Source organism: Amblyomma maculatum, chromosome 11 (genome assembly GCF_055883805.1).
Source record: "Amblyomma maculatum isolate TAMU_Amacu chromosome 11, ASM5588380v1, whole genome shotgun sequence".
Taxonomy (NCBI): Eukaryota; Metazoa; Arthropoda; class Arachnida; order Ixodida; family Ixodidae; genus Amblyomma; species Amblyomma maculatum.
This window is the reverse complement of record NC_139354.1, coordinates 108,301,116-108,321,550: the sequence shown is the minus strand read 5'-3', so window position 1 is coordinate 108,321,550 and position 20,435 is coordinate 108,301,116. Positions and strand designations below refer to the sequence as shown.

The window sequence follows — 20,435 nt, the reverse complement described above, 5'->3', positions numbered from 1 at the left end:
CCCTGTTCTTAGCGAGAGCTGCTACACCATGTGCAACATCCACTGAGTGATCAAATGAAGACAAGCGCTTCCGACACTCCTTTTTGTACAATGGATGTTCCGACGACGTTCCGGCACGCTCTTCTCTCATGACTAATATGAACACATCTCCTCATACACCCGAGTAAACGTCCAACCACGGCAGCCGCGTTTCGATGCTGGAGAAACGCAAAGCCATCGGAAGCTTTGGCCATTAATATCAATACGTCCATAAAATTATCTTAAAATATTCCCATTGCTCTTGCTCCACAATTAGGTTCAACAACCTTGCGCATTGATTTTTACTGCAATTTTGACTACTCTGTGAGAGCGCAGGATAAGCTTAATAAGCAACAAAATTTTGCTACACTTCAGGTTTCCAGTTTCCCATTAGCATGCGCATAACAGTATCTTACAATACTCCACACTTGTCTCGCAATAAAAAATTATGGGGACACAAGCCCCGCCATTAACAGTTAGACGCGACAGCGTTTCACACAAAGTATTTTCTGAGTCTTTATCCTTAATTTTTATACATTTACTCTTATGGCCTTCCGAGCTATGACGTCAGCAGTAAACTAGAATGCCGCCTCTTGATGCGTCCGAGTGCGCGTTCAACGAAACGGGCTGTTTGCCTTCGATGCAACGCCGGGGGGCACGCACACGGAAGGCGTTTTTAATTTTTTGTATCGAAAGCTACATTGGCCACGAACTTGCGATTTTTCCAGAGACCATAGCGGTACTCCGAGGAGGCACAGAATGACAGTGACCTTCAGCTGTTGTCTAGCCACCAGCGTAGCTGGCGGACGCCAACGCTCGCCGCGGAGCCGCCGCCTTCGCTCGCTTCGCCAGCTGTGTCGCATGCCTGATAATGACACCATCTCATCAGCCGTGACGTCATCACCGGATGGGAAACCATCATGACGTCACATCCGACCATGTCTAATAACTGGAGGTGATAATGACGTAACGACCAGTGATGACGTCACGAGACGAATAAATCAGAGGAAAATAAACTTTTAATCAATCAATCAATCACGCGTATACGAAGCTGACCCTGCCGGGCGTTCGACCCAGGCGACCGTACGGCACTTCATTTGGCGCTTCCTCGAACGCAGCACCACAGAACATATAGAAAAAAATTACAGGGTCTCTTAGATGTCTGTTAACAGGAGAATTGCAGTCTGGCATTAAAGTCACCAAGTACAATAAGCGGGTGTTTATCGCTGATATGAAGCGCTTTGCGTATGGCTGCGAGGAGGGGGCTGCTTTGCCTTTCGGGCTGCTTTATGCATTGAGCATGTATAGGCTAGCTCTATTTCTAACTTTCAGAAGGAGCTCTATTAAGTGACAATCTATGCCTTCAACCTCCATCGGGTGATCTGTAGCTCTGTATGCTCTGTGAACTAGGGTTGCTACCCTTTGTCTGGGTCTGTTCGTTGGCGTGTGGGGAGTGTAGTTGGCTAATTTGGCAGGAGTTTGAGTCTCCTATAGTGCGATGACTGCAGGCGTTTCTGTGTCGGAGAGAGATTGAATGTAAAGTTGCAGATTGCTTCTCTTGGAGCGATATGTTCGGTAATTCCACTGCCACACTCTAAGTTCCTTGTTGTTTGGTGCCATCATTAGCAGCTCGTAGGTTGATTTGTGTGGGTGGAAACAATTGGTCTATTTTGCTTTGCAGCTGAGCAGCGGTGTTGTCATAGGCGCTAGAGCTCTGCTCGAGCGTCGTCATTCCGTTGTTAAGATTGCTGGCCCATGTGCTCATGTCTTTGGCCATGGCTTTGAATTTCGTATCCATTTTTTGTTCGAGAATATTGATCGCGTTGATCAGGGTTCCTAACGTTGTGACATCCTCAGTGGTAGTGTTTTCTTTTGCTCTGCGCTTGGCAGGTGTGCTTTGGGTGGGTGAGTTCGGTGTACTAGCTACCGGGCTGAAAGAGGGAATGTCTTGACGGATTTCTATTTTTTCTGTTGGTGGGATTCTTTTTAGCAGCGATTGAATTTGCTTGCTAAGGCTATCGATTTGTTGACTCTGGTGTTGGATCTCATTGCTCTGCTGTTCGAGTTCTGCTTTAAGTTGAATATTCTCACGAACAAGGGAAGGAGATCGCGCACCCCAACACACCTGTTTGTCAGATGTGGGCTGTCCGGTCTTTCCTTGTTTCTCAGACGTGGGCTGCCTAATCAGGGGTGGGAAGGATTCGGACCGAGACCGGTGACTGGAGTTGGAGCGGCTTCTGGAGCTTGATCGCTGCCTGCGGCAGGATTTTCGGAGGAATGCGTTCTTTGTCGTATCTTCTTTAGGTGTCGGTCTTTTATTGCCTGGTTGGTTGAAACGCTGCTTGCAGTCCTTGGAGCCAGTAAAATGGAATCCATTGCAATGATGCACTTGGCTGCACACGTGGGTGGTTCGACTGAGGAATGATTCGCTCCGCAGCGCTGGCAGAGATTTTTCTTGGGTTTGACACAGACGTCGCTTCTGTGACCGGCTTGCCGGCAGTTGAAGCATGCCTCTGCTTTTTCCAGGAATGGATAGTAGTTATAGACGGCTCCATAAAGACGTAGCTGCATAGGAACCGACTTTGTGTTGACGAAAGTGACGAGTATGGACTTAGTCTTGCGCAACTGTCTAGCGTCTGTAATGACGTACGAACTGCTTTTGTTGAAAGTCTGAAGTTCCTGAACTATCTCTTCAGGCATCTGGTCGTAAATAGCGTTCTAGAGAACGCCTCGGATAGCGTTGTCTGGTTGGGCGATGTAGGCCTGTAATGGGTAGGTCACGTCGGAGGTTTGAAGAGACTGCAGCCTAACGTAATGTTCTGCTCTGTTCTCTGATGGAGTACTGACGGTGAAAGAGTTGTTTCGAGGATTTATGCGTATGGCGTCTTGTTGACGTACTGCCTCTATGGGGAGTTTCAGGCCGGCGCACACAAGGGATAGTATGTAACCCCCACTGAGTTTGCTCAGATATAGGCATCCGCTAGGGCGGTAGATAATTTTCAGGTCTTGGGCGGGTAGCTTAGGTAGCGGAGCCTGATGCTTTATAGTTGGTGGATGAGATTTGCCTTGCTTGAGCTAGGCCGGTGTGGCTGCTCCGTCCGGTGGCTTGAGAGGCGAGCTGGTGGCGGGGAACTTGAATACGAGCGGGGCTGGGTGGGCCAGTTTACGAGCTGCGAGGGCCCTGGTCCATCTAGGATCCGTGGCGAATTCTTCAAGCGAGATTGCTTCTCCGGCGACTTGGTATACCCTGCTGCTGCAGGCAGACTCGGCATTTGGTTAAGCCATGTGCGCACTGTGAGGCTAGGCCTAGCCTAGCCTAGGCGCGGCGATTTCCAGCTAGGCCTACTGCGAGGCCCAGCGAAGCGTCTGCCGATCCGTGTCTAGCACAGAATTCGGGCTCGAAAGTCCAGAAAAGTGTGTGTAAAAGGTGCACAACACCTTCACAAACTGTTTACAGCAATTTTGGTCTATTATGGTAAAAAAAACGCACAAAAGAGTAAACTCCGGAGCCGACGTGAGACGTGTCCGTTAAAGTTACTGCGTCCGTATGCTCCGGCAGCCACCTGGCGGTCCTGCCTGGCAACGACCGCTTCAGCCCAGTCAACCAGCATCTTTTGCGCTACTGGGTCCGAGCTGGAGACCGCAATCTCCCAACCCAACGAAGATCGTTATGAAATTCACCTGGTGAAATATCTTCTCCTTTTACACCAACTTCCATCTTGAAAGATGAAGCAGTAAAAACGATCCTCGTTGGACCGGTGCGGTGCGAGCCCGGAACAAGCTCTACCCCAACCTGAAGCAAGCCTCGGACAGCGGCGCGTCCGCGTCTCCTGAAGCCTCGACAAGTTTGGATAACCTTGCTTCCGCGCCGAAAGGCAAGACTTCCACTCTCAAGCTGAAAAGGCATGCTCCTCTTCCCCGGTTGCCGACATCGGACTAGAAGGTTGTTTTCCGACCGGGCGGGGGCTTGGATCTTCGCCTAATAAATGGAGGTGCACTTCTGCCTCTGATCTGTGCTGAAGCAGTAGTCGACTACCACGAAGCGAGAATCAACGACAAGTTGCGCATCAACCCGCACAACTCTTTCACGGTGAGCACACCTTCTGAAACTCGAATGAAACAGTTTGTCCGCATGCAAGGACTTCGCCTCAACGAACAGATGTACCCCCTGAAAGCTTATGTCGCGGCCCGCGACAACGCCGTAAGAGGCATTATTTACAAAGCCGTCTACAATCAGACGCAAGATGAAATCTTCCAAGACCTTGTGGCCCTTAATCAGAGCAAGTACTTCACCATCGCCGACGCCCGGCAGCTCGGCAGGACCAAGTCAGTTTTAGTCACGTTCATCGACACAGCGGAGGTACCGCGTCAACTAAACTTCTACGGCACTATTTATTCTTGTTAAGCATTCAAGGCAAAAGTTGAATCTTGCTTCAACTGTCGGAAGCCTGGACACCGTGCCGACGTCTGTGCCAAGGAGACGACTGACCTGTGTTCCCGCTGCGGCGTTGCCCATCCACCCAAGCAAACGCCGGACTGCACACCCAGATGCAGCTTATGCGGTGAAGCCGCCCACTTCACGGGGACCAAACGCTGCAAAGTGCGCTTCGAACGCTCCGGAAAGTCTTCCAAAAAACCCATCCCGCCGATAACGCTTTCGGACGCTCGACCTCCTGAGACAACTCTCAAATCATCTAGACCATCAAGAAGCCGGTTTCGATCGTCTTCGAAGACGCGCAGCCGCTCCAAGACGGGATCCCGCCATGGCCACAGCAGAAGCCGCTCGAGGTCCTTCCCGCCACTCCAGCGCCAAACAGTCCAGGAATCCGCGAAACAGGTGAGCCGGAGGCCGCAGTCTTCCCCGCTCGAACGAGAGAACGCGGAACTTAAAGCTCAGTTAAAAACACAGTGTGAAGAAATTGTCGAGCTTAAACGGCAGGTACAACTCCTTTTAAGGCGAGAGCAGTCCCCTGCAGTATTGCAAACCCAAGCACCTCCCACCATTTCCAAAACTCCTTCAAACTCTCCCCCCTCCGCGTCCTCTTCGCGCGCTAGGTCGCCTGCTCGTGGCGTTCCTACAAAACGCAAGATAGCCACTGGGGTAGTTCCTTCCGAGCCATCAATGCCAGACCAGACTGCCTTCCTTATGACGGCAATGCAGTCCCTGGAACGCTCGGTACAATCTTTCCGCGCCGAAACCCAGAACTGGATGACGAACGCCGCAAAACAGACTAGAGGCTATTGAGAAGCGTCAAAGTACTCAAGAAGCCTCGTTTTCTCAAATCCAAACCCAAGTTTGTGAGCTTCTCCCCAGAGGTTGCACTGTACTACCCATCCCTTTAGCTATTACTGATAGCACCCAACATGGCTGCACACCCCAACATAATTAGCGTGTGGCAGTGGAACTGCAGAGGTTTCCGCACAAAGCGGAATAATCTGCAACTTCACTTATCTACCCTATCCCCTAGCGAGATACCGGCAGTGATAGCGCTGCAGGAGACGCTTGTTTCAGTTAAGCTCCGCGACTATACTACTTACGAGCCCTCCACCCAGCCTCAATCCAGGGTGGCGTCGTTGGTGCACCGCAACTTTACCGCGGTCGAACACCCTCTTGAGGTGGATGACGTGGATGGTCTCTTGCTGGAACTCCTACCCCACACACGAAAAGCACACGCCCTTTTTGTTCTCAACCTCTATAGCCCTCCCAAGAGCCCTCCTGCCCCCCTCATTGGCGCAATCAAGAAAGCCCTCACAGTTAGCGCGGGAGGATCCCTACTAGTGGTTGGCTACTTCAATGCTAGGCATACCAGCTGGGGTTACCGAAAGAACTGCCGTAAGGGTACGGCAATTTTGTCCTTCGTTCAGGACGAAGGGCTTTCTATTCTCAACGACACGTCCTTTCCCACCCGAATCGGATCTAGCGTTGAGCGCTACAGAAGCCCACACTTGACTCTCTCAAAAGGCGTTCGAGAAAGCCGCTGGACTAATACCACTCACTCATTAGGCAGTGATCACTACATTTTATGCACCGAGCTCTCCATCTCTTCCTTCACCCCACCCAAACGCAATCGGGCCTGCGTGGTCGATTGGGATCGATTTCGCCGCATCCGGCAAAACGCTCCGGACACCATTGTGGACTTGGAGGCCTGGGTGGATTATCTCACGCAGGATGTGGAGTCGGCGACATCCACTATCCCGAAACCAGAGGACACTTCGGCTGCGGATAGTCGCCTTCTCCACATGTGGGAGGCACACGCCAGCCTTCAGAAACGCTGGCTGTCCCAAAAGCATAATCGCACCCTCAAACGGCGAATTTCCCACCTTGTGAAATAAATTGAAGCTCATACAAGGGACCTCGCTCGCCAGCAGTGAGGGCAGGTCTGTGACCGCATGAGCGGTAATTTAGGCCTTAAAGACACCTGGTCGCTTTTACACTACCTCATTGATCCTGGGCACACCAAGGCCACGCAGCGTAGGAATATTACCCGCATTATTCATCAGCTTCCCCTAGACGATGACGCCCTTCTTCAGACCTTAAAAGATCAGTACATCACCACAACCCCTTCTACCCCCCTCCCTTCCTACACCGGTTCTCCCAACCCTACCCTCGATGCTGAAGTCAGGGCGGCGATGCACCGCCTCAGGACGACATCAGCTCCGGGGACGGACCGAGTCACAAATAAGATGCTTCGTAACTTGGATGACCCGTCTCTCGTTGCGGTCACGGACCTCTTCAACCAATGCTGGCGCACGGGAACCCTTCCGGCCCAGTGGACACACGCCCGTATCACATTTATTCCTAAACCCGGCAAACCACTCGACATCAAGAATCTCCGACCCATATCTCTAACTTCCTGTCTTGGCAAACTCTTTGAACATGTTGTGCTCGCACGCCTCCAAAACCACATAGATGACCACAGCCTCTTCCCTGACACAATGGTTGGCTTCCAGACACATCTCTCCACACAGGATGTTATGCTGCAACTGTCAGAAGATGTCCTTCACCACCGCCACGCAAAGCGCACCCGAGCAATTCTTGCCCTAGATCTCACAAAGGCCTTTGATAATGTCCGTCACGCAGCCATTTTAGATGCTCTCTCATCGCTTCAAGTCGGCTCGCGTGTCCACCAGTACATATCCGCCTTTCTTAGTCATCGCACAGCAGAAATCACCATCGGCTCGCTCTCATCTCCATCTTTCAAACTCGGTAGCATTGGCACCCCACAGGGTTCTGTCCTCTCTCCACTGCTTTTTAATATTACCCTTATCCCCATGGCACACGCCCTCAACCAAATCCCTGCCCTGTCCCACTCCTTATACGCCGATGATATTACACTGTGGACCACCACAGGTAACATTGGCGCCATGGAAGATATATTACAGGCCGGAGCAGACATTGTAATATCTTTTGCCGCAAATGTCGGCTTGGCTTGTTCCCCTACCAAATCGGAGCTTCTCATACTCCGACCTCCTAGATGTCGTACAGACAAAGGCCCTCCTCCCCCCATCTTCTTGACAATTGACAACACCCGGGTACCAGAAGTGGACAACATCAGGATTCTTGGTATTCTGATACAAAACAATGGCAAGAATACCGCAACCATCACTAAGCTGACGGTGATGGTTCATCAAACAATCCGCCTCATTCGCCGCATAGCCAATCGTCATCATGGCATGCGCGAGCATGACCTCAGACGCCTGGTATAGGCATTTGTCCTGAGCCGTGTTGTGTACTCGCTCCCCTACCTTTTCCTCACGCGGGTGGAAGAAGACAAGGTTAACGTCCTTATCCGACAGGCGTACAAGGCCGCCCTCAACTTACCCCGCTACACTTCCAATGAACGCCTTCTTCACATGGGCATCCATAACTCCCTAATTGAGCTCACGGAAGCCCACCGCTCAGCCCAGTTGGAGCGATTATCATCTACCCTTACCGGCCGGAACATCCTTGCTCGCATCCATCTCTCACCTCCCGGTCACTGCTCTACACAACATACACTTCCCCCTGCGATACACCGCGTTCTTAAGGTGCATCCCCTGCCAAAGAATATGCACCCAGAGCACCATGTCACTCGCCGCAAGGCACGCGCAGAAGCTCTTCACAAACACTATGGCTTCCAGCCAGAGACCGTGTACGTAGACGTTGCCTCATACCCCTCCCGCCCAGCGTTCGCCCTCAGCGCTGTTTCCAACTCTTTGCAACTGGTCGCGGCCGGTATACAACTTTTGCCGCCACTTCCCTGGAGGCGGAGGAGGCGGTGGTTGCCCTCGCCATAGCTACCGCCCGAGCCACAACCATCTTTACCGATTCTAAATCCGCCGTACGGAACTTCGCCCGCGGTCGGATCTCTGCACCAGCGTTCCGATTCCTCGCCTCCCTCCCCCCACCCGAACACCCTATTCAACTAATATGGGTGCCCGCTCACACGGGTCACCCAGGCAACGAAGCAGCTCACTCTTTTGCTCGAGGATACGTCAGCCGAGCAGGGACTGCCACTGCCTGGGGCGATGCTCGCGAGCGCATGGTATCCTATCACTAAATCTCTCTCCATTACCGTGATCAACGAACCATCTACCCTCCTCCTCATAAATCTATGACTAAGCTACAACAGGTGACGTGGCGCCAACTTCAGTCCTGTACATTCCCATCCCCTGCTTTCTTATCTTTGATCCATCCAGGACTGTTCTCGCCGCAATGCACCCTGTGTGGGGCACCTAAAGCTGATTTTGAGCATATTATGATCAAATGCTCGGAATTCCACCCTCCAGCCACTTGGCAACTCTCCGATCTCGAGCGATGGGAGGCTGCGGTGTCCCGCTCTGACCCGGCCGTTCAAAAGCGGCTGACGGACTGGGCTTTGGGTGTCGCTGGGAAGCACCAGCTTCCGGCCACAACACGCAGCCAAGAGCCGACCCGTCATTAGCATGTAATCCCTTAAGGCTCCCAAATATAAAGTTTTTCACCACCACCACCACCTTCTCCCAACCCTCTTGGTCCATGTGGCCCCATTTGGGCGGTGGCTTAAAATCTTCGCATAAAAACATTATGTGATTGAAGGTGGCTCTAGGTACGGCACATAAAGGGCACGTGGGGTCGTACCGGCCCGGATTTGCTGAGGCCAACCAAGCTGGGAAGGGAAAGGTTTTGGCTTGTAGCTGTCGCCAGATTATTTGATGAGGTTTTGATAGAGAGGTATTTGTTGGAGCATATAGGAGTCGTTGTTCTCGGTAGTGAAGTGTTATGTCATGATAGGTGAGAAGTCTGTCCCGCGTGCTTCCCCAGTCTTTGGTATGCCCCGCTCGGTTGACGTGCGCTCGAGCAGTTTTTTTTTCGAAAAGTTTGCCACAAGGCATAAGTTGAGAAAAGGGGAATGGGGTGCAGGAGATAGAAAGTTAAAAGGAGTGAAGTCCAGTTGCGCTTATGTATTCGCAGAGGTTGGCAGTGTAGCGATTGTCCATTGTCCATTTCTTATAATCACAATCGCGATTCCACCGCAGGCCCACCTTCATGATTATCCAATGTCTAATGTGAGTCTTTGATGGACACGTCCACAACAAGTGACGCACATCGCAGACGTCAGGTGCAGTGTCACAGTGAGGGCACCTGTCAGTGACTGGTAGATCTTTATCCCAAACAGTTGAATGGGCTGCTTAATTACCGGGGTTGCCTGCATGACCTGGTACCCAAACGATGTGAATGGGTTGGGGAGCTGTGGAGCCAGAGGTTAAGATTTGATGGGCGACTGGATGTATTTTTCCTCTTGCGAAATTTTGAATGGCGGTTTAGAATCGCTGTAAATGAGTGTGGCAATGGGAGAGGAGATGGCTAGCACTATGGCTGCCTCTTCGACGTCTGTCGATGTTTTTGTTTTGACAGAGGCAGAAACTATGTGATTGAAGTTATAAGAAATCACACTGAAGACATATGCTGTTGGGTGACTGCATTCTTCCGCATCTACGTAGGCCGCTTAGGTGTCAGTCGCGTGGGCTTTGTGTAACGTCTTGGCTCGAGCTCCACGTCGTGCCTTGTTGTGAACAGGGTGCATATTTTTAGTTAGGGGTTGTACGGTATAAGGGTGTCCCGGATGTGTTGGGGGACAAGATGACTGTTTTCAGCAGGTGGACCAATTGGTTGGAGTTTTAGCGCGTCGAGACTGAACCTGCCCGTCTCTGTGGAGAAACGTCTGTTGATCTGGGCAGTACGGTGAGCTTCCACTATTTCTTGGATTGTGTTGTGTATTCCCATGTTTAGGAGGCGTTGGTAGAAGTATGTTTCGGGAGGTGAAGTGCTGTTTTGTATGCCTGGCGAATAAGTGCGCCCACTTTCTCCGTTTCTGCCTTTGTAAGATAGAGATACGGGAGTGAATAGAACATTCAGCTGATGGCGAATGCCTGTACAAGGCGCCGGAGATCGTGCTCTCGCATGCCTCTGTGCCTGTCCGCTATTCGTTTCGTGAGTCTGATAGTTTGATGGGTGGTGATAGTCAGTTTCAGGATAGTTTCTGTGTTGAGTTCATTGTTTTGCAGGAACATGCCCAGAACTCGAAGTATGCTGACCTCGGGTACTTGGAGCCCATCTATGGTGATGTGTATGGAGGCATGTTTTTACTTGGTAAAGCGGCGGTTAGGGTGGAGCAACAGGAGTTCGGATTTAGTGGGGGACCACGCTAGGCCGATGGATGCTGCATGCGTTGCCACTACGTCCACTCCTAGTTCAATAGTGTCCTCTATGTTTCCTACTTTTCCCGTCATCCGCATAGAGGGTGCGGGAGAGGTTTGGGATTTGTGTTAGTTTGTGGGCGATTGGGATGAGGGTGATGTTAAATAGTAGGGGGAAGAGGATTGATTCCTGGGGTGTTCCGCGATTGCCTAGAGAGAAGGTGGGGGATTCTGTAGGACCGAGTTGGAGTTCCGCGCTGCGGTCGCGGAGAAAGGCTGCGATATATGAGTGGGTGCGTTTTCCTACCTCTAGGCTGGATTGAGTCATTTTGTATATTATCAAATGCTTTGGTAAGGTCCAGAGCCAGTAAGGCTCTCGTATGGTTTCGATGCTGCGGATGTAGATTCAACAGGATAGTTAAGCGGGCGAGTTGGTGATAGATCATCCAAAGCGGGCGAGTTGGTTTCTTCCTTTCGTCCCCGTTTGTTCGCGCTGTTTTTTAGATGGCGGATGTAGAATTTCTTCAGAAATTTTAAGCATGATGTCTTGTGTGGATAAGTGGCTTCTGAATCCCAGCCTCGTGTGTGGCAAGAGATTTCGAGTACACATGTGGTTGTGTAATCTGTTAAGGATTACATGCTCGAAAAATTTGGCCATGCATGATGTGAGAGAGATTGGTCGGAGGTTGGTTATCTCTAGTGATTTGCCTGGTTTGGGAATGAAGATGACTTTTGCGTGTGTCCATTCCGGGGGAAGAGTACCTGCCTTTCAGTTCTTTTTGAACAAGTCTGTTGTTTCGTTTCGATGGAGGCGAAGCGGAGAGGCATCCATGTGTTGTGCTAGTCTGTGCTCGTTAAAGATTCTCAGGTGGTCAAAATTGCTCCGAAGCCCTCCACTACGACACTTTTATGCTTTCATTCCCACCTTCCTCCTTTCCCGTATAAGGACCTGGCGGTTACGAAAGCAGAAGTAAACTGAGGAATCTACGATTTTGACCCTATCGGCGATATTATTTTGTTAGTCCCGCTTTGTAGATATCGATGGGCTTGCGGGTCTTTTGCACTTTATTCAGAGGCAATTCTATACACCACTCACGTCAGCCGATAATGCAAATTGGCTAACCGTAAAAGAGCCCCCCCTCCCCCCCCCCCCATTGTAGAACACACAAAAAAAATACAAATCAGTGGTCGTGGACGGGAGACGACAAATGGAGGAATAAAAAAAAATCAGAAAGCGAACGTACACCAACACCGATCAGTGACGTAAGCAAGATGCGGTGGCGCTGCTGTCGCCGGGTGCTGCTGTCTCACATGTCATGCTTGTTCGCTACGTTGTTGGTGGTGAAGGATTGCTTCCAGTGAAAGAATCTGTTTTATTTTTTTATTGGGTGTAGCTTGCTTTCATTCACAATTTATAGATGTGTGTTTGTGGCACATCGTGAGACAAGTGCAGTTTTCTGATAACTTTTAATTGTGAGGAAAGTGTCTATCAATATTGTCTATCAATCAACCAGTTCTCTTGATTCTCGTGTGGGTTGATATTCAACCTAATTCCACTCCAAGTAAAAGGAGGCATTGGATATTATTATTGTTGAGCTCAAATAGATGAAAGAAACCAGCAAGTTTCTTGATTCATTACTCTCCGAGATAGCTCAGAACTATCAAATTAGACGAGCTTCTGGAATTGTGCGAAGCTAGCAAAGAAAGAATACGGCAAATTGAAGAACCAGTAAAACATTTGAAAAGACCTTAGCTGAACAAAAAAAAAAAGGAATGAAAGTATCGCAGGCTCTGGAAAAACGTCGTAGTGTTCTGTATAAAAGAAAGCCTGGACTAATCACGAGCTGATTTAGAAGAAAAAATAATCCAGAAATATGTGAAGAAACTAGCTCGGTCGAACGCATTCATCGAATTGATAAGCCTCACAACCAACGGCCTCGGCCCGTCATCTTTTGCTTGTTTAATTACGACGCAAAACGTTCACTCTTCCAAAATTGTTCAAAACTCAATGATTCTGAAGAGTCGGTATCTCCCCATCACTTACACGCTACACTGCAGAAAAGGAAAAAAAAAACTGGCAGTCCGTCGAGGTCGATAGCCAACCTAGCGATAAAGCAAAAGCAAGGGTAGTCTACCTGGTGATAAAGTAAAAGCAAAGCTAGTATATGACGAACAACTGATAAGCGACGAACTTTATGCATGGGATGACGATAAGAACTGTTGGGTGTTGTGCAGAACGAATCGACAGAAGAATCCGCGACTCCGTGACACTCAACGGACCGTCCTTGACAGAGATTCCTTTCTTTAAATGGGCAAAGTATCTGCAATAAAAAGAAACAGCTCGTGTGCACATATTGATGCACCTCAAATCAGTGAGACATTCTGCGCCTCCCACCAATACATCGTGACAGCAGCGGTTTTTTATATACCGCTTCAACAGACGAATTCACAAGACTTTAACGCGATGTCTTTAAGGGTCGCGCGTCGCATTATTGTCGTTGGCCTAAAGCACCCGTTACATTAGGAGTGAGTAACAAATCCCGGTGGAACTTTAAAATTCAGGAACGGGTCGAAATGCTCGAATTGATGTTAAATTCCTCAAGGAAGTTACTGGGTAACCAAAGGAAAGTAATTGAGCGTAAAATAAAATTTTATTTCAGTGGAGTGGAAGTCGACTCAGACACGCTCTTCATTGGCCGTGAAGGCTCCCTCGTTCAAGCTGAATAAAATCAGACCTAGTGAATGCGCGATCAGGCGTTCTGATGGTAAAAGGCGAAGCTTAATTGCAACCCCTCATGTTTAAACCATCTTCCTGCCATATGGTTTACCCGCAACGATATATTAGATCGTAATCATGACACGCTTCATAGCATGTACAGTATCCTCCAAGAGCAGCAGCTAACTCAAACATCTCGAGCTAATCAACAGGGTTAACCAAGGAGCGGAGGTCAGAGCGCTCTTGGACGTCTAAGGGCCCTCTCAGGTACTACAGGACCAACCATCGTCATTTAAATAAACTTTTTCTCCTCTGGTAGTACGTTTTCCCAGGAGAGCACATTGTGTTCCTTGTATTCATAGATACGAGTTTCCGTGAACACGCCGAGATACCGAAGCATAGCCCGGTCCCTCTCTATAGATTCCACCAGCACTAGAAAAATCCTGTACATATCTGCTTCCGCGACAGTTCATTCGAAGCGCACTGCAAACGACTGCGTTGCCCGTAACCGGCACTGAAATTGCTAGCTAGCTCAGCGGCTTTTAAATCAAAATGCGGTCGAAGATACAGCAGAGATAAAAATATTTGCCAGAATATAAACTCATGTGTTAAGGTAATATAGAATTGCAGGCGTCTACTTTGCAACGCCAACTGAGCTCATTTTCAGTTCATTGGAAGGCTTGCTTCGATTGGATGAATCGGAAAACCGTTCACTTGGAAACAATTTTATTCACCAGGATTTGCGGATGATGCCCATGATGAAAACTGCACATGGACATGCGCTGCCATAATAATACTATTTGCCGATAAAAAGCTTAAGAAATGGCTTGTCACAGATGTCATTGGCTTGCTAAAATTCAAGACTGCCCACGCCAAGTTATCGTTGAACCGTCAGATGTAAGCGAAGATTTCTGTTTAAAATGCGCAAGCATTCAGGCATTCGCCTATTCAGAAATTCTTCTGGTAAGTTGAGATCAGCTCGCAATAACTTTGCAATGTGCTGCAGCTTCTTCGGGAGAAAACATTGCACTGAATGTCGCATTATGTTCGCGTTATGTGTGGCTACGTATTTATTCGCAATGTCTATCAAAACGAATCTGCTACAATTTTGGTGCTTCTTCAGCCGTTCATCATGCGCTGCACAGTACTGTACGCTAGCATATATCGCCGCCAGTCATTAACTGACCGTCGGATTGGCCGCGATAAACTCCTGGTGCTTGCGTTCATCATCCTCGCTCAGGTCGGCCGTGAAGAGCGGAGCCACCTTGTCCATGTCCTCCTTGGTCATGTGGCTCAGTCTCTCTGCATCCTCCTCCATCTCGATTCCCTCGATGTTGCTGAAGTTGCGAGCCAGTGCGCAGCGAATGATGCGCAGCAGCTGGTAGCGCGAGAAGCGATTCGTGTTTTTGGCCAGGCTCTCGATGTCGCTCTCCTGGTAGGTAGGGACGCGAAGCTTTGCAAGTTCAGCATGAATGATCGCCTTGCGTGCCTCCTCGTTCTGGGGAATGGGAATGTTGATCTTGGCGTCGAAGCCGTTGCGCATGTCTTCCGCGATGAGCCACGGCCGGAATGTCGTTGCTATCACTACCTCCTTGTACTCTTTTTTCTCGGCCAGCTCCTTCATGTACACCAGCAGCTCAGCCTTAACGGCAGCCACCACGGGTTTCTTGGAATCCGTGTAGTACGGCAGGCACAGCTGGTCCAAGCCCTCGAGGACAAGCACAGAGGAGTTGTGCTTCCTGTAGTTCCTAACGAGCATCCTGGTCATCGAGGTAGGGTCGTGCTTGATGCCGCCGATAATGAACAAATCAAGGTCTACAATGAATATGGACTTCTCGGGATACTTGGAGTAGAGAGACTTGACGAGGAGTGATTTACCCGTCCCGTGTGGACCATGCAGAAGTATGGTGGATGCGGCCTTCGCCTTGGGGTCCGCCAGGATTTGAGCTAGCTTCTCTTTAGTGGGATCGATGCCTTGGATGTCGTCGTCGAAATTGATTTTCTTGCCTGAAGTAACAGTTCCAGCCGCCAAGAACCACGGAGGAAGAACCTTAAGGAAAACAGCGGTGAGAATGAGAAACATATTTGTATGTAGTTCGCGGGATCGACTGTGCATAAAACTGCAGGAATATAAATTTGGAAGTAAACGTAAATCTGCTCAAGAGCATGATGAATGCACAAATGGCGCCATTACAGGACGCTTGCATGTTATCCCTTTCTTCATCATTTCTTATTTGTGCCAGTGCGTTTCTCAATTACTGAAGTTCAACTTACTGACATAAGAAGCTTCAGAATGATGAGTCTAAACTTCTTTTGTGCAAAATGCGACGAGAATAACTACACGGTTTCTGTGGGCTAGACTGCAAAGTTAACTCTCCACTATCTATTCGTGTTCTTTATTCAACATTTTCATCCCTTCCGTTTCTACTCACGAGACTGGCAAAGAGCCGGAGAAGCTTTTTTACTTTATTTTTAATTTGATTTCTTCAAAATCCAACACTATTTTTCCTGTCCTGAAAAAGTATTAGTCACCAAGGAATGATTGACCCTAGCTTTTCTCTAATTGTCTGTGTTCGTACTTATTCCGCGGCACTGAGCTTCTAGCACCTCTATTTTAACCAAGATCACTTTTCATCGCGCACTTTTTATTCAAGAAAATTGCCGCCAACATTGCTGTGTGTCAATGAAATCTCACCGCATAAAAAAAGTTACAGAGATTTATCGTGGCTAAACGACGTAAAACATGCGAGGGCACTAGACTGGTGCAGTGTAGGTTGGTTTTCACTACCAAACACAACGGAAATTATCTTTATGGTCAAAGGTCAAAAGTTGAGGCGTCTCACATACCCCCTAATTTTTCGATTTTCCCTGTGAAGTAGTGTTTCCGCAGTAAACAAATACACACTAGAAGCGTTAGCTGCATTGGAAGAAACACGTAATCAGTCAGAAGGTGTTAAGCGTAGATTTTATTTCATTCACGAGCTTATCCCACGCTGGCCTTAGTGAGCAAAAGTACTTGGGGCATGGCGTAATATGCGGGAAATAGAAAAACCATCGTTTTTTGACCCGACAGAGGAACTTTCAAGGAAGGATAAATGAGCGAAAGAACTCTGACCCCGAAGTTCACTGTTAGCGGGCGTCGCTAAGCCATGATAGGTTATTTCCAAACTAAATAGGAAGAAGGTTTCGTCTTTCAGTAAACTTAAACGCCTCATAGTGATCACGGCGATTATGTAAGCGTGTATCAACGGGAAGGGGCCACAAAAAGTGGTGATAAATTTAGTTGAAAATTCCTAAACCGTAATTACTGAAAACACGTATAATGACGGCTCGCAGGAAATTTATAAATTTTGTGATAACACGTATACTGCCTAAAGCAAGTTTCGTGCATTTTCTTCTCAATGCCTCTCCCTGCTCTTGCAACTACAAGAAGTGTTCTGGCATGCGTGCGAGACGAGAGGGAATCACTTAAAGCAAAGTTAGCCTAGTTAGTATTTAGTTCAGCAGCCCCGTGTCAAAAACTAGAACCAAAATAAAATACACCCGAAAAAAGAATTGCACTGCACAGACCTAATGAAGCGTTTACCGAAAGGCTAAATTCTATTAATTAAATTCTATACTGTATATAAATTAACTTAGTAATTAGTAATTAAATTCTATATATTAATTTACTATTTCCATGTCCTGTGTGAACCCTTTTAAACTGATATTAAAGACCTCATCGGAGAACACGGCGTTGACCTGCACTATCATAAAAGAAAGCGTGCAGAGTGGGTCAGAGAAATAACTCAAGTTACCGACATTCTATACTCCGTTTCATACATCAGGTGCAACGCAGCGAAAGCTACGCAAATAGTCCGCAAGAAAAAAAAACAGTAGGCGTATCACTACGCGCTCGTTCTGTAGGCAAGTGGGTCCTGCCGAAACGGGCTCTATTCCGAGCATACACGTTTGCAATAACTTGCTTCGCATGCCTAGACATCACAAAGCGGATCTTATAGAAAAAATGCGCACCAAAAAACCATTTTCTCAAAAAGAGATGCGCAGCGTGGAGAGCACAGCCAGTGCCATCTGGTGGCACAGCTGGCAAGGTTGCAGGGAAGCGAAACGCGGCACGAACAAAAACGACATAAAGAAAACATACAAATTAGCCAAATCCGACCTTTTCTCCCTAAAAAAGGTGCTTTTTATGAAGTTGATGGCAAATGTAAAATGTATTAAGCTTGCAGACAAAGCAACTATTATTTTCTCTCGTATCGCGGATGCGGAGAGCGCAAACAAGAGCTGTAGCTTTGGTAGTGTTGCACTTGATGTATGAAACGGAGTATAGTGAAAATTAAGAAGAGGAAATGGACATGGGCAGGACATGTAGTGCGAAGAGAGAATAACCGATGGTCGCTTAGGGTAACAAACTGGATTCCAAGGGAAAGAAAGCGTAGCAGGGGGCGGCAGAAAGTTAGGTGGGCGGATGAGATTAAGAAGTTCGCAGGGGTGAAGTGGATGCAGCTAGCACAGAACCGGGTCAGTTGAAAAATATGGGAGAGGCCTTCGCCCTGCAGTGGGTATAATCAAGCTGATGATGATGATCATAAAATTCGCTGATTCGTCGATGAAGTGTGAAGTTTACGAGGCTTTGGAGCATGGCTGATTGGCAGATGCGATAGCTAATGGTAGGCATACTGGTTACGTGACATGTCAGCACGCTGTGGCGGGCTCGCTGCGCTTGGTTGTTTGTAGGAGTTTCTATATAGTCGGATACAACTCAAAAACGCAGCGGCAAATACCCTTCAAAAAAGATGTCCCCCAGGAAATGGTGTCACACGGGATTGTTATGATGTCGCTGTTATAATGCATTAATAATGAGCGTGTCTGCTGTTCACCTCTGATTTGGCGATAAGAGATTCATTGCGACGGCATCAGAAAGGGTTCTCGACATTGAGTGAAAAGCCTTATTTGAAGGGCATTCATCGCTGCATTCAAGTGCTCTGCCTGACCATAAACATCTCCACGTATCATACAGAGCCAAGATGTCTCTATTTGAGCGTATGTCCGCAGCAGTGAGAAAACCTCTGCAAGTGGAGAGGGCGAACACGGAAGTGTGCTGCTGAAAATGGAGCGTCGCCGATTGCACAAGGTATGCGTATGCAATGACGAAGAACGAGAGGCAAGTCGACTGGATACGTGGTTTCAATGCTATCGCGTTCTATAAATTTTCCTGTCCTTCGTGCTCACCCGCTCGTCAGCGTTTCCTTCTACAGATTATGGGGGATAAGCTATTTTCCGCCCTCACTGCCCGGTCCCACAGTCTTCATAGTTGATGCATCATTCAGCATGGCTCTCTCACCTGAGACAGAACGGCGATCTGCAAAATTTTCTTCATCGCTGGTGCCCCTTCCCCCACCAAGTGCAGGTCGGCGTCGCCGTCCGAGAACTGCTTAAGCTTCAGCGCCCGCTCGACAAAAGGAGCGCATGCGTTGCGGATTATCAGGGCCGCGCTCAGGTAGGTCTCCATGGCCTTGCGGTAAAGGCGGATAGCGCTGGCGAACTGCTTCTTGTTGTCCTCCGCGTTGGCCTGGTTGGACAGGTCAACGGCCGCCTCGATGTCGCTGACGAACGTCGCCGGGATCACCATGGCGGTGGCCTGGATGGACCACACGACGACGATAGCAGTCAGGTTCTACAGTACACGTGGCTCTCTACTCACGTTGTGGTTTCTACGTGGTCATAGGCCACCAACCACCGCGGGTTCGAGCGTCGCGCGAGCCGAAGCCCCGATCAGCCGTCACCACGCGCACACTGAAACACTGCAGCGCGCACTCAACCTCCAAAGGAAGGAGAGCACTGCGCTGCAAGGACACAAACCTCCAAGTTCACAAAGGAGACGTTTATTGAAACGCCATCCTCCAGCGGCACACACACACACACACACACACACACACGCGCGCGCACACACATACACATATTTACAAACGCACATACGCACACACATATTTACAAACGCACATACACGCACGTACGCACACACATACACATATATACAAAACGCACATACACACACATACGCAGTCACCGTGTCAAGGGAGCGCGCGAGGAGCTAGGCTCCCCTGCGCACACGAAGTGACACGGAGTGCGCGCCGCAAGCACGCAAGGGCGTGCTGTGATCTCTCTCTCGCAGTAACCAAAGGGTTCCTTTGAGAGAGATTGGGCAACCACCGCAAGGTACGCCTGTCGCGGATCGTTGGATCACGATCGACAGGCTCGAGCTTCGCTCTCAGGTAAGACCCGGAGCAGACGAACTCGAGTACACACTGGTCTGCGCGGACAAAGGCCGGCAGACAAGAACAGTTGCGTACGCACCTTGCGATGTCTCGGAGGGGTCTCCCTCTCTGAGCTCCGCTCGGACAGTCGCGCGAGCGCGGCTGTCGAAGCGGTGCCGTGTTCCCGCCAAAAGGCGCCAATGAGAACAGTCACTGGGACGCCAGGGCGGAGCTGTGGCCCGAACGACAGTGACAAGTCGCTCGAGCCCCTCTCCGCCGCCTCAGGCGGGAGAAAGGGAACGGGGAGAACAACTGGGAAGCGGGCGGCGGCCGCGCAAAGGGCAGCCGCAGCAAGCCCGAATCCCACATCCTCCTCTCCTTAATTGCCCTCCTACCCATCAGTGAAAGCACGCGGCAGGTCCCCAGCATGAGGAAAAGAATGCTATCCTCACGCAACAAGTCAACTACACTTCAGTTCCAGCAAGAAAGATCTCGAAAAGACAGACACTCAAGAAAGACAAACATTAGCAAGGCGCACAAAAAAATGAACAAGATGACATGAAGAATAATGTACAAAGTTCCGGAGGCTAAGTAACAACGACTATGTACAGAACAGAATAATGTACAGAACACAACTATGTACAGAACAACTATGTACAAACACCACTATGTACAAACACAACTATGTACAAACACAACTATGTAGAGAAGTTCAAAGTTCGTCGGTGCAGCTCTGGGAGCCTGCGGTGACTCACCGCTCGTTGACTTCTGGGTGGCCAACGTTC

General features: G+C 49.2%; 1 protein-coding gene across 1 annotated transcript; it reads right to left on the bottom strand.

Annotated features, from left to right (window-relative positions):
• Positions 1–14,503: 14,503 nt before the first annotated feature.
• LOC146174633 (vacuolar protein sorting-associated protein 4A-like) lies at positions 14,504–19,025 on the bottom strand. The gene is made up of 2 exons (XM_084585045.1): positions 18,738–19,025; positions 14,504–15,443 (listed from the first exon to the last, which is right to left on the bottom strand). The coding sequence occupies exons 1-2, from the start codon at positions 19,023–19,025 to the stop codon at positions 14,571–14,573; spliced, it is 1,161 nt and encodes a 386-aa protein (XP_084441171.1). The 3' UTR covers positions 14,504–14,570.
• Between the last annotated feature and the right edge of the window lie 1,410 nt (positions 19,026–20,435).